Raw genomic sequence first — 15,826 nt, forward strand, 5'->3', positions numbered from 1 at the left:
TGAACAACTCTTGTAAATAGATGGTGGCCCTGAAAAGGGCCGTTGGGGTTGTCAATTTGCTGGGGTTACCATTAATATTTGGTGACACTTGATGACTTGATGACACTAATTCTATCACCAATGCTGGAAAAGAAGAATGAAAGACTCCTGATTTACTTTACTAGAACAAGGAGAAATTTCTGCATCTAATGATGTACAATATGTGGCAAATGAATGAATTAATATGGTGCCAGCAGAGGTGCAAAGTTGAACAAAGGCGAGAATTATTGGGTGGTCTCATAATTTCTGACAGCACTGTACTTACCTTACCTTATATATACTTACCTTACCTTATATATACTTACCTTACCTTATATATACTTAACTTATATATACTTACCTTATATATACATACCTCCAACACTATATACTTACTTTACCTTATATATACTTACCTTACCTTATATATACATACCTCCATCACAGCTGACATACCTCCATCACTATATACTTACCTTACCTTATATATACTTACCTCCATCACTGCTGACATACCTCCATCACTATATACTTACCTTACCTTACCTTATATATACTTACCTCCATCACTGCTGACATAGCCAGTAGCTGCTTTCCCATTCCTGCCCTTCCGTCCCTCTCCCTTTCGCTTGGTACGCTCTCCATACCTCTCCTCTGAAGAAGTAAAATAAACGCACCTTAACTTTATATACAAAGAAGCGGATAAACGTAAATTGGTATAACAATAGTTTAATAGTGACAAGAAATTTGCAAAAGCTGTTCTCTTGTTGTAAATAATTAGCATAACTATCATAATAAACAATCAAAACAAAAAACCTTCTATATCGAAGTTAAAATTAGACTTTTTAAGAATAGATGTGCTGCGCAATAACGGCTATCATCTTTACATAGACATCTAATAAAAAATAGAGCGGAGTTATAAGCAGACTAGAACCTTTCTGCAAGGTTCTGAACTATGAGAGACGATACTAACCATCTGATTCATAATCAGATTCATCTCCATCCTTCTTCAGCACCTTCTTTATTTTCTTTCCTCCAGTTTTTCCCCACCTTAAGAAATTACCATATACAGTACAGTGCATCGCCTGACTATTTAGAACAAAAACTTACTGCTTATAAATACACATGAGCTGAGTCCTATCATTGTTAATCAGATGGTTAAAGTGAGTCAGGGCTGTATTGTCCAAAAAAAGTGGTCAGGAGACTGTCAATTAGTAGTTACCAGAGGGCCGAAGGCCTGACTCGGCCGTACGGGGATAGTCCTGGAGGGGAGCTGAAGCGCCCTCCCAGGGAAGAGGGGTTTGGGGGCCATCCCCGAGAAAATTCTCAAAGTTAAGAGCAAAATTAAAGCATTTTAAAGTGTATTTTGTACTATTTAAGGTGGATATCCAGGTCTTGCCAAGGTAAGTTATTTCAAGTCTAGCAAAAAAAGTTGGCTAGAGAGTTATACACGTACATGTATATGGTTTTGAGTTGTAACCATATATATGTATGTTTACATTTATATTCATAAATATACATACATGTACATGTGTGCATAGAAGATTGATTGTTATAGCTTGACAATTCCCTTTTAAAAACTAAATTTAAGAGCACTTTTTTCAGTTAAAAAAGTAAGTTTAAATGATATATTACATGCACCAGAGAAAAACAACAAATAGATTACTTGGCCTGCTTAAAACTTACTATGTTTAAATTATGAACACCTAGGAATACAATGAGCAACAAACTTGGCCTGCAAACACAAACATACAAGTAGATGTGTACATAGAAGATTGATTGTTATAGCTTGACACTTGTCTTTTAAAAACTTATAAAAAACTTGAAAAATTATTGTAATAATACTAAATTATATAATAATTTCATAATCATATACGTTTATTTATAATATATATTTACTTATTACATTCATATTGCAAGCTTGTCTCAGGTTGAGGTAGCAAAATTAATATTTAACTTAAAACAATCATAATATAAATAATGTAATATATAATATATGAAAGGAATAGTGACATAAGATAGACAGGATTGAGGTAATAAATTAAATAATAATTTATTATAGATTTTATAAATTATTATTTATTTATAAAATAAAAATAATTATTTATTAAATTCATGTTATGATCGTTCTGCTGTTTTGTTCATGACAATGACATTGTTCAATTATCATCCATCAGATGTCCGGGGACTCGTGCAAAGAATAAAACTAAAAGAAAGTAAAGTGAATTGAGAAGGGATAAAATTAAATTTTTAACAAATAAATAAACAATCTCACTATATTATCATGGTTGATGTACGTAGAAGCCCGTCTGTACGCTCACATGATACTTAATTATAGCTTTACACAAAAAAGTTTGTGATAGGTCGAGTAAATTGTGTCGATTTTGAAGGATTTTTAGTTTTTTTACTGCTGACAGGATTTTTGCTAGTGGCCAATTTGTTTGCTGACTGAACGTGACTGGCCAATTTTCGTCACAACAGCAATGATCGCGCATTCACTACCATCATATTTTCAAAAAGAGACCGTTGGAATTCTCGTGCTTCACGAGGATCCCATGGAGACATGAACACAATGAAGTCGGTGATAAAATGGAAAAGTTTCGAAGTCTAATATTCATGAATTTTCAGGCGTGTATTCCTGGTTGCAAGTTGGGGCTGAAAATGTTAAGCGACTAGTTATGAACACCTGGGGATTTGGGGAGCCGTGTAAGCCCCCAAGGGGTTCGGGGCAGCGCCACGAAGCTCAAGACCTTTCAAACATCAACAACCCTCAAAGTATGCACAAATGCAAATAATTGTAAGCATCAAAATCTACATAAATATATTGTATATGGTTCAGAGTAGGCAAAATTTTTCTTTATTCAACGAACGATATAAAACTCATGACTCTAAATATTTCTGTAAGGGACATTGACCGAACAAGAGCTATTACTTTTTTATTGCAATATCGCTTGTTCTGTCAATGTGTCCATGGCAGCAATCTTTCGCAACTGATTCTGTAGGCCTATCTATTTCAACATCTTTATATATGTGTAATATTAGAAGATTATTTAGGCAGCCTGTCCCACAGTGTTCCTCATCGATGTTTGGATTCACTTCAACGCAGAAAAGTGTCTCTCACCCACAGTGACCCACTGCATTGGTGGCAGGCAAAACCAATACTAGATTAATGTAGAGGTGGAACGAGACAGGTTTTTTAAGTTCGAGACGAGACTCGAGACACCGTCTTGTAAAAATTCGAGACTCGAGACACGAGACAGTAAAATAATGAGCATTTGGTGATGATTTCACTACACAAATACTAGCTACTTGGTATATATAAAATTAATAAAACTATTTTTAAATTGAATTTTCGCCTGGTGTAAACGATTTAAATACAACATTTTAATAGTGATATGCATGTAGTTTTTGTAAACAAAAGTGACACAAACAGCTCTAAAATACCGAAGTTATATATTCTAAGAATTTTGAGCTTGATTGATCATAATTATTATAAACATATTGCTTTGTACATGTATATTTTTACCATCTATTGAATAGTTCTTACTTTTTAATGTAATGAAACTGATAGCCGTCGCTCTACAAAGAAATACCGCAACTAAAAGAACACACGATAATACTTTCATTCTTATCGTTTCATTAATGTTAAGTGTTGTTTGCGTATTAACTGTAGTATGTGAATTATATTTAAATTGTACTCATGAAATTATATTAATTACTGTATACATGCACATGTATATTCTTATATTGAGCTAACAAAACGTCATTGTTAACCGAACACGGACTATGGTCGACACGGCCTTTCGTTCGTTTTTCCGTGTCCGGGCAAGTTTTACCCGCGATTGGTAGTATATACATAAAAGAGGCCCGAATTTTATGAAGGGCAGTTGGTGTTTAGACACGATACGATAAAATACAGACATTTTACCGCAAAAGTCTTATTTATTAAATTGGATTATCCGAAGAGTAATTAGATACGACCCGGTATCTGTTTTAAGGACACAGAACCGAACTAAAATATAACAGGGCCGTTGTCCGGACTACATGATTAGACTCAGTGGCCAACATAATCAATAGCAACAGGTAGTAACGGACCGGGTATAACTTTAAAGGCAGTTGCCCGCAATCCATTACAATATATGGAGTTGTTGCTACCGTAAGAAGCCATGTTTTAATAACCGTGCGCAGGCGCTTTAGTTCTATTTCCTGTCTCGAGTTTGGCAATAGTTAAGTCGAGACGAGACCGATACGAGACAGGTCGATACTCGAGACGTCTCGTTCCACCTCTAGATTAATGAGATTCTCCACTTCATCGCTAGTAGCGCTAGAGCGCAACGTTGCGCTAGAGCACTAGTTAATTACATAGTTGTTGGAAATTCCTAGTGAATGAGCTTAGACTGAAATTCTTACCAATTAGCCGCCGAAGATCATTAAAAAGTTGGAGTGGCCCAGCCGCCCCAGGAAATACGGGCCTATGAATTTTTGTGCCACATAATGACTTCCATCATATGCTCATATACAGTTGTAAACTATGCCGATTTCGCAATTTCCGAGATTTTGACTGACAAAAAGTGCTCCGGATAGATTTGGAGTCTCCTAATAGGACAACACAGTACTGAGGTGAGTCAAAGATGCCAAATACAATCATGTTGGTTCACAGATGGTTAATGTATGTCAGGTTTGGTCCACAGGTGGTTAATGTATGTCAGGTTTGCTCCACAGATGGTTAATGTATGTCAGGTTTGGCCTACAGGTGGTTAATATATGTCAGGAATCTTAGCACCAGTATGAATGTGGCAAACTGCTAGGACTACTAGCAAGCACAGTTATCCGTGCCTATATATGAACAAGTTAAAGATGAACGCGCACACAAAATTTTAGGAGACTTTATCAGAATATTTTGACATTTTTCTGCCATTTGCGATTTTCTTTCATGTTTGCGATGATCTGCCTGTCAGGGTGTTTCAAGATCAAAATTGACAAAAATTGATGGCGGTTAAAATGCTAAAATTCAAGCGAAAGCGCAACGCGTCTATAGTTGCTGCAACTTGAACGCCATCAATAATATATCTAATAGACGATAATGATCAATAATGAAAGAGGCAGACAGCTGAGAAAATTTCATTCATTTAACTTCATTTAAACACATTTTTACTGAGCCTTTTAATGGCGATCAACTTTTATCCATTTCGATCTTGAAAATCACCTCACACATAAAAAACAATTGCAAGTGATAGAAAAATACTGATACTTTCAGATACAATCTACTAAAGTCTTGTTTAAGTTCATCTTTAAGCCTAGCTTTTATATCTGCTGCAAAACCTGCTGCTGCTGCTGTCTGCTGCGGTGGTAATCTCGCGTAGCAAAACACTTGCGGCACTAGGCTCGGCAGCTTATGTTCATATAAAACTGGGTTGTTGATTATCGCATAAAATTGGCCACTCACCATGTTGCTTTGAAAGTTCTGACCTTCACCGGTACCATGTATTTTGAGGATGTTTTGCCAGCCGCTCTTTGCAAAAGTTTAACAGAGCGTAAAGGTTGACTTACAATAAAATTCACATTACAGTTATTTGGTATCAAAAGATTCACCATGTCTTACTCTGTTGTGTTGTAGGTGCCAAATATGGGGAAATGTGATTACAAGCTCTTAAAAGCTAAAAAAACGAAAAGCCGCCGTAGATTGGAATCTCTTTATTTTGATGACGTAACCATGAAATTTGGTTATCGTCTTGTCACGTATGTTCTCACGTAAATTGAAAAGCCAATACAAAGCTCAATATAAAACTTATCGTAGCACTAGTTTATGACAAACACTTCGGGTTTTACCAAAGACCCCGTATCAAACATAGATGCTCACTACTTTACAGTTTTGTTTCGGCATTATTCAATCGTCAAGTCGCAATCTGATCATGTGACCCAATAGATCGCAAATAATTTTTGCAGCACTTTTCGATTATCACAAGTGACCAACAGGCTCATCATGATTATCAGACAATGATGTGTACTCCTTCAAGCTAAGGCTAAAAAATTAAACAAATTTTCACGGTAAGTTATAAGATATCACTGCTAAAAGTGACAGCATTACGATGACGATAAAACAGATGCGTAAGAACAAGTTTTATTGAATGCGTGAAGTATATTTGTGAAAATATTTCGACGAATAAGGTTGCATGAAAGTGTAAACAGAAACCATCTCTCACAACTACATCCCATTTGAGCCGTTTTGGAGAGAGAGTCCAAACTACGGCGGTCTCGTGTGGCTGCAATTTTCTGTTCATTTTTGAGCTTTTAAGAGCTTGTAATCACCTTTCCACATATTTTGCATGTACAACATAACAGAGTAAGACATGGTGAATTTTTTCATATCAAATAACTGTAATGTGAATTTTGTTGCAAGCCAACCTTTAACTCTTGCGTTTACCGCCGGCAGCTACCAGCGGTGCTCGCCGCGTAGGTTCCTATTTTATCGTTGATAGCCCTGCAATCCTGCCACCAGTGGTTGCGGCGAATATGGGGACCAGGCTTTAAGGCGACAGGCGAAACTCTTAACTCGTCATAGATCAGAAGAAAAATACTGAGTTCAGTGTAGCACAGGCTATGATGTTTTATTTATTTTTAATGTAGTTGTCCCGCACAAAACCTTTTCCTCATGATATGAAGTTTGAAAGTTGCAGTTGTTTGACAAAGTTTGAAAATCTTTACAGTTGTTTTTATTTTCTCTCTTAATTTATTTCAACTACACAAAACACTTCTCTCATGATATGTAGTTTGAAAGGTAGAATGGCAAATGTTGTTATATGTTAAATACAAATCAATTTTCTGTCCAAAGTTTTTTTTAATTCCCCGTGCAACGCCGGGTAGCACAGCTAGTATATATAACATACTTAGAACATACTGTTCACCAAGCGATAACCAGACCAATTAACCTACGTGAGATGCAACATATTCATTAAGGAATATGCAACAGGGCGGGTATTAGTTGTTATCTGGGTTGCATAGCACTCTGCAATGTCACTAAAGCTTGCTCTCACGGCTCTTACTAGTAAGTTTAGCAATACGGATAGTAGCTTACTCAAATTAGCCATTGGTAATGTGCCAGGCTAATGGCAAGTGGCAGGCAACTATATTACCAGCCACTGTTTATAGGCTGTTTTTAATACCCAAACAACGCCGAGCATTCGGCTAGTATTGTGATATATTTGAAAAATATATCCACTTACTAGCTGTACTACCCGGCGTTGCAGTCAAAGTTGGCAACAAAAAAGTCTTTGGACAGAAACTTGATTTGTATTTAACACATAACAACACTTGCCATTCTAACTGTTTTGTTTTGTCTTGCCATTCTAACTGTTTTTTTAACTGAAAATGTTTTGTGCAGGTCAAATAAATTATTCCTAAAAAGATAAAACAGCTATAAAAGGGTTTAGATATAAATGTGAAATAATTAGCAAGTAATATCTAAATGAAGTCGGTTTCGCTGCAATTACAATAAAAGATGATTTTTTAATGATATAATTAAAACAAAGTGAAAAAAACAAAATAAAAATCCTGAATATGTTGAATTAATAATAAAAATTCATGCATAGAAAGGTGTGTGTATAAAAAAGGTTACTGTTCCACCAGAAGCTATCTATCAAAACTTTGGATACGCCGATACTGGTACCTCTCGATACCGGAACCAATGCAAAAATGAGATATCGTACTGTGTTTGTCTGACCGAACGAAAAGAGAATCTCGAGGCTCTTCCCATGGAGATAATACAATTGTCCACAAGAAAAGAATCGGCTTTGAACCCAGATATATACATGTACTAGCTGCATTACCCGCCTACAAGAGCAGATTTACGTAAAGCTATAGTTGTATTGAGAGTTGTCTTTCATACTGTAAAACAACTCCAAATATGCAATCTACTGAAATTTTTGTGCCGATCAGACTGCATACACATATGCAGTCCTACATGTCAATAATGTTGGAGAGGCCGATGGAAATATGTAATGTGTTTTACAGCTAGTCTACAATGCATCAGTCTCGAACCACTCAAAAAATCAGAATTGTCCTAATTTTGTACACAGAACTGATAATGAAATTGACATTGCTAGGCAAACTGAAGTTCTTCAAACCGGCAGTATTGAAGTTTTCCAAATTTTAAGAAATTCTAGAAAATATTTTGCTATTGCACTGCTAAGCTATCGCCAGCATTTATTGCATTGAGACTTCTACATGCTTAAAACACTAATCATGACTCACCAGCTATTCGTCTATAGCCTGTGTTTTGACATGGTATATACAAACTGTGCAGCAGTAATGTGGTTGTGTTGATAAAATTGATTACCAATAAAATCTGCTATATAAACTAGATATATGGCCTCTCGCATTTCCAACGTCAGGCATTACATCTGGAGCATTTTTAGACCTTCGTCCCATAGCAAAAATTCGGCTCTATGCTGTGTTGCGGGACTGTAGTCAAGTGCGAGGTTTTCTGCCCATACACGGCGCCTGGTAGCAGCTGCTGAAGTTAGTGCATCTTGCTGTTGTCGCCGTTTCATATGCTCTGAAAATTCAGTTCACCGAGCAGCTGTTGTAGCTAGTGCATCATGTTCTTGTCGCCGCTGCATCTGCTCGAAGGTTTCTGCACGTCTGGCAGATGTAGCGGCTGCTCTGAGCCGTTTGAGTCGCTGCTGGGTCGGCTCAGCAGTCTCTGCACTTCTAGCAGCTGCAGCATCTATTCTGGCCTGCTCTCGATGTACCTGTGTTTGTTCAGCGGTTTTTGCTCTTCTAGCAGCTGCTATTCTGTTTCGTTGTAGGCGTAGCTGTGTTTGCTCTGCAGTTTCTGCACTTCTAGCAGATGCAGTAGCAGTTCTGTTTCATTGTGGGCATAGCTGTGTTTGCTCTGCAGTGCTTGCTCGTCTAGCTGCTGCTTTGCGAATTCGGTCTCTTTCTCTACGGGAATCTATCTGTTCTTGCGTTTGGGCAGTAGGCTTTTTAGAAGGCATTGTACTGCTTCAGGCATTTCTAAAAGTGAATGAGATGGTATGATTTTTTGTAATATACGCTGCTTGCTTTTTTTTCCCTGTTGCCTATCGCAACGCTCGGAGTGCCCGTGCAAGTTCTGTAGTAGCTGTAGTTCCGTAGTACTTGCAGCTGGAAAAAAGTAAAAGTAACTCAGCTGCGGAAGGAAATGAACATGTTTACTATCACGAACAGTTGCAAATCCAACATTTTCAAGTAGTGGAGGTGTGGCAATTCATAGACAATAAAACATTGAATAAGAAGTACTAACCATTTCGATGTAGAGATTTAGTAGGAAAACGCAGTAGCAGTACATGTGCAAGTTATGTAGTAGCTGTAGTTCTGTAGTACTCATAGCTAGAACAAAAGTAAAAGTAACTCAGCTGCGGAAGGAAATGAACATGCTTACTATCACAAACAGTGGCAAATCCAACGTTTTCAACCATTTCACTGAAGTAGACTCATTCATGCGTTTTCTATAGTCGACCGCTGTAGACACATTTTTGCTACTTTCCCAGCAATTGCTAGTAACTGAATTTTATTATTTGTTGATAACATAACCAACGATCTTTAAGACTTTTATGGTAGTGACAGTGTTGTCCAAAAATTTCTCAATAAAATGAGCCTAAAATTTAATTTAAAATCTTTGTTTGAGAATTTCCAACTTAACCACTTCGGGTGCATGCACGCTATAGCGGCTTCGAGTATACGGTATTCCTTTCAAGTTCATCAAACGGTTTTTAGGCTTTGCGTAGTTGCACTACTCATCCATCTATATTTAGAGTCTGCTTACAGTTACACTTTATCTACAAAGCTAAGCATGACCTTCAGACATGTTTGCAGACATTGGACTGGTCAAACAGCTATGGTCAAATGAAAGAATTTTGAGTAATTTGCGTTCAAAGTTCAACATCGCGATCAGTCAGTAACAAGTAGCTAGTAGTGGATGCGTATAGGCTTCAATTCAGCGATAGAAATGGCAGACTTCCAGTGGAGTGGTGACAAAGATAAGTTCACAGCTATGGAAAAGAATGTAGATTGCATTTTATACACAGTATAACGTTTTAATTGCTTGTTCTTATATATACTTTTATACATTTATATGCTACCCTTATTAGTCAAATATGTTTGTAGAACACGAATTTTAATAAAACCGCTATTTCATAGTACTTTAAATATTTACAATTTTTAGTTTTTGCAATTAGATAATATGATCAGATACAGAATTTTCTCTGCTTGCCAAAAAAGGTATAGGTGTTTTATGTGAAAATGTGAGTGCTTCTATGGTTAAAATGACATTTTGTTGACCCATGGCATAATCTGTAGAGCACCATGATTTTATTGTACTTGAACGCAAAATTGGATTATGCAATTGTACCCGAAGTGGTTAAAAACAACCATTTTTTGTGTAAGTTTTGAAAACGCAACCGAGTTAGAAAACAAATAGCTACTTATGTTGATGACATTATAACCGATTCAGATTTTTGTGATTACACAGATAATTAAAATAGCAATAGCAGCACTGACTGATGGCGATGAAAGTAATGGTTTTGTAAGAACAAGGATAAGAATAATATTGGCCCCTGACCTTGTCTGGCCTTGGTTGGCGGGGCCTGCGCCGCCATGCTGGGTGGATTGGGCCCACCTCTGGCATTGTGGACTCAAAATATTTTCTTAATTGCATTCTCATTATTGCATTCTGTATTGCCTTGTATATAAACACTGTATATAAGTCTTGCCGTGGAGAGATTTCTGTTTCCTGTCAGTATTATTTTATTTTGCTACTTGTAATTACCCTCTCTACATAACCGTTTCGTTATTTACATCCGACAATCTCACCAACAGATGGGGAGTTTCTTTCTCATGAAATATAATTATAGATTATATTTATTTTTACCTGCAAATAGAGGCGCAAATAATATTATATTTTATATTATTTCAAGATGAACTAACTAAGAATAAGGAACATTGTAGAGGATCGTTTTGCTTTGTAACTTCACATTGCCTTATCAATGCACAAAGTATAGATGCAACAAATTTTTTGCATAGCAGCGCTTGTTAACATGTTGGCAAAATGAAGTATATAACCAAAACAAACGTTCTAGATGGAGTTTGAAATTGAAAAAATATTGTATACCGTAAGTCCTCATGGTCAAGCCGCGCGGCTTGTGCTCAAAACCAGATGACTCACGAAAGAAAAAACAATCCTCCAATAAGCAGCGTATGCCCACAGACCGCGGCTAATGACTGAGGTTTTTGTCGTCCTTGACCCCTTCAGGAGCGAGAGTGTTGAGAAGCGTTCCGCTATACCCCCGTCCTCTTGAATTAGAAAACAGGCTACATCAGTACATGTAAAAAGAATTTTCTTTTACTTCCAAGTTCGAATTAAAATTTCTAAACCCTTGCATCAAGAACTTACTTGCCATGTCTCAGCTAGATTTTTCTTGCGCTGTTAGAGAGCTTCACGTTTATGGAAAGATGCCGGTCAAGAATGAAACGGTTTTAATAACCTATCACTGTGGTGAGTTAAAAATTCGCGATAAATTATTCTTTAGTCTAAAGTATTCCATAAACATGACCTTGAAAATAAACGAGTAGGTCGCCAAAATCCCATACATAAAAGTGTATCATGACTGCGATTCTATGGTTATAGCGCAGAACTGAGCAGAGACCGAATTTATTAAGAAGCCGCCCTAAGCCTCATGTAAGTTTTAAAAACTTGGCTTTAGCCGCGGCCTATGACCTTGAACCAGAAGCCACGCCCAATGACAAGCCGCGCGGCTTGAGCATAAAGACTTACGGTACATATGAAGCAATATCGGCAAAATGGCTGACAGTAGGCCGATAGCTAAATTTGTGCATGGGCGCAAGTGAAAGGGTTATATATTGAAAGTGTGGCAATTCATAGACAGCACAACATTGAATAAGAAGCACTTACCTTTTTAATGTGGAAATTTAGTAGGTGAGAATTGCATTTTTCCAGTGGCTGCAAGAAACAAACGTTTACGTGACCTTCTCGGTGCACGTTGGCAGTAAATATTAATTGCATGTAAATAACTACTCATTAATTTATTTTAATTAATGAGTAGTACATTTGTATAGCTGTATAGGCACCTTTGTAAAGACCGCGGAACTCAAGACGGTGCTTTTAAACGTGGCAGAACTTTGCTGTTTAAAACGGAACAGTGTCGTTGGGCACCGTAAAAAGGCGCGCTAACTGAAGATCAGGGCTTACGTGTTTGTCACAGTTTCCATTTCCATAGCATTTCCATAATTCATTTCCATACTATTTCCATTTCCATAATTTATTTCCATATTATTTCTATTTCCATAACATTTCCATAATTCATTTCCATTTTCATAACATTTCCATAATTCATTTCCATAGGTTTTTCCATTTCCATAATTTATTTTCATATTATTTCTATTTCCATAACATTTCCATAATTTATTTCCATTATATTTCCATAATTCATTTCCATATTATTTCCATAAAATTTCCATAATTCATTTCCATATTTTTTTCATTTCCATGACATTTTCATAATTCATTTCCATATTATTTCCATTTCCATAACATTTCCATATTTCTAAAATAAAATTTCCATATCCATTTCCATAAAATTATGGAAATATTTATGTTTATGGAAATGGAAAAGTAAACATTTTCATAATATGTTTAGCGATCCCTGCCAGAGATCGCGTGATAGGTCAATAGTTATTTTATTTCGGTAGGTAGTTGATTGCATCAACAATATTTAGGAGTTATCGGTAACTCGATATATCGAGCAGACAACTCCTAAAAATACGATATTAGCATATAAGTATTTATCGTCCATCCCTAGTAGAGGCGTGTACTAACCGGAGATTCTCGTTAATGCGCCCTAGCGGTGAAAGAAACACCACAGAATAGTCGCACCCTTATAAAAGCCGCATGGCTCACAAACCGTCAGAAAAAAGTAGTGGCTAATAGTCTGAAAGTACGGTATTCTATAAGGTGGATACACAGACAAACAACGATTGCCGTTTATATAGTAAATAGAAATTAAACCTTACAAAAAACCGAATATAGAAGTTCAAAAAACACTAAAAAGCATGGTGTTTCATAGAGCTATTAGAATTCATAAAGTTAAAAATAATACATCATTTAGTGTGTGCATACTCTATCCCGTATAACAGCGTATCATGCTGAACTCGCCGAGCAACGTATATCTTTAAATAACGTATATAATCAGTATCCAAATCGCCAAATTTCAATTTTGAGATAACTTATTGGTGATATCGTGTGGCGGAACAAATTAGCTCTAATGAAAAAAGATGAAGGAGAATCGTGTTGCATATATTTAGATCCAAAGTATTTCTTAACACAAACATCGTAATGCGTGGGCGCATTGCTAAAAGAATATGTCATTTAGTGTGTGCAAACGCTATACTGTATATAATAACGCCTTTGATCAATACGCCTTGGATAACTATATATACTAGCTAGTATATACTAGTTTGTTTCAGTGTTGGCATGCGACAATATCGTAGGCTATAGACGTACATAGAGTGGTAGAGAAACCCATAGTCATTATCTAATGCAATTACTGTGGCATTCATATATATATCGTATGTATTCCTGCATATACGATGTGGAATTATCATTATACGCATGCATGGATATCGGCAATAAAACACTTATCTCTTCGCTTCCTACACGCGGCAGTTGTACAATTTATATTTTAAATTTGCAATCTCAAACAATCAATCATGTGAAGCTAAGTAACATTACATGGTGGCAGCGATTGTCATCCTCACACATTTCTAGTGATGGGGGATGAAGATGAACCAGCCCAACGTCCAAGTTTTCACACACCGAGATTAAACCCACGGGATAAATTCGACTTTACAAATCCGGACAATTGGTCTCGTTGGAGAGCTAGATGGATGCATTATAGAGATGCCAGCCGTTTAGCTGAACAACCCGAGATAGAACAAATAAACACTCTCGTATATAACCTTGGCGAACAAGCTGAAGACATTATTTTAGCTCTAGGTATTAATGAAGACACTCATCAGAATGTTATCGCGGCATTCAACGACTACTTTGGCGTTCGAACTAACACAATTGTGGAACGCGCCAACTTTAACGAGTTAGTGCAAGGCCAAGATGACATGAATACTTATATACATAAACTATACCGCCAGGAAGAATACTGCGAGTACAGAACTTTGAGAGAGCAACTAATACGAGATAGACTAGTTGTGAGAGTAAACGACGATCGTTTAAGCAAAAAGTTGCAATCTGAAGCAGACTTGACATTGGCAAACGCCGTTGCAATGTGCAGACGCTTTGACGCAGCCAAGCAAGCGCAACCAGTGGTGAGGTCAGACACAAATGATACAGGAAGTACAGTAGACATGGGTAAGTTTAGTAGTAGAGACCAATACACTAAAGAAAAACACCGTAGTGACACTGCGTACAAGCTTAAAGCTACAGCGTATAAACCTCAAACACACGCTTTATCTAAACAGCATCAGTCTAAACTCACCACCATCTCCAAATGTCACAGGTGCGGTAGATTCCCTCAGCACATTAAGCAGCCTTGCCTAGCTATCAAATCTAAGTGTGACTTTTGTAAAGGTGTTGGCCACTGGAAAATAGCATGCCGTAAAGCTAATCCTAACGAGACAGAGGTAACCACAATTGATAATTCAACCGACTTCTTGGGAGAGATGAAGAACCTTAGTCAATCAAGTGAACTATGGACTTCAACCTAAGACATTACACTAGACAATGGTCAGGTATTAAAACGAACTTTTAAACTTGATACTGGTGCCGATGTTTCAGTTTGCAGTGAAATTGGGTGGCATGATAATTAGTTAACACAGTCGGACCGCCGTCTCTTAGGCCCTGGTAACGTTGCATTACCTGTTGTTGGAAAGGTAGATGCTAAGTTGAGCGTTGGTAATAGACACGCTAACGAGGTCATTTATATAGTTGAGAATCAAACTACTAATCTTTTAAATAGATCTGCATGCATTTCCTTAGGTTTAGTGCATTATGATGCTAATTATGCAATGAATGTTTTATGTGATAGATCAATTTCTGATTCTAATTGCAAATCTTTTGATGAATATCCCGAAGTTTTTACAAGCCTTGGTAAGCTAACTGAGCCTTATACGATAGAGGTCAGAGGCGATGCCAAACCGGTCGCATTACACATCCCATATGAGGTTTCATAACTGAGGTTACCCATAGTTAAGAGACAACTGGAAGATCTAGAGACGAAAGGCGTAATTTCTAAGGTTACGACACCGACGAACTGGTGCGCAGGGATAGTCCTGGTGCCAAAGGATGACCCAAATAAAATCCACATATGCGCAGATCTAACTAACCTGAACCATGCTGTAAGACGGGATAGGCACCCTAGTAGCTCAGTTGACAGTACATTAGCTAAAGTATCCGGCACAAAGTTTTTAACCAAACTAGACGCAAACTCGGGTTACCATCAAATACCATTAGCTGAGAATTCACGACTACTAACAACATTTATCACCCTCTTCGGAAGATACTGCTATAACAGAGTGCCCTTCGGTCTAGTCAGTGCGGGTGACATATTTCAGCGTTGTATGAGAAACATATTCGATGGAATGGATGGTTTCGTTTGCCATATGGACGATTTGTTAGTGTACAGCACCGTTAGCAGAACCGAGCACGACGCTCGTGTACGTCGCGTATTAGAATGACTAAGATCTGTAGGTATGACTTTAAACCACAAAAAGTGCAAATTCGGGCAAACTTCGGTAAAGT

The 15,826-nt window shown here is 37.2% G+C and overlaps 1 protein-coding gene across 1 annotated transcript in view; it reads right to left on the reverse strand.

The window, feature by feature from the left end:
• The window catches only part of LOC137387174 (uncharacterized), a 97,804-nt gene that overhangs the window by 37,663 nt on the left and 44,315 nt on the right, over nt 1–15,826 (reverse strand). Inside the window, exons 16-17 of the mRNA XM_068073500.1 lie at nt 992–1,068; nt 580–672 (exon numbers count right to left, since the gene is read on the reverse strand). Of these exons, the coding sequence (XP_067929601.1) occupies nt 580–672; nt 992–1,068 (170 nt within the window). The remainder of the gene's footprint in view (nt 1–579; nt 673–991; nt 1,069–15,826) is intronic.

This window comes from Watersipora subatra, chromosome 2, assembly GCF_963576615.1.
Source record: "Watersipora subatra chromosome 2, tzWatSuba1.1, whole genome shotgun sequence".
Lineage (NCBI taxonomy): Eukaryota > Metazoa > Bryozoa > Gymnolaemata > Cheilostomatida > Watersiporidae > Watersipora > Watersipora subatra.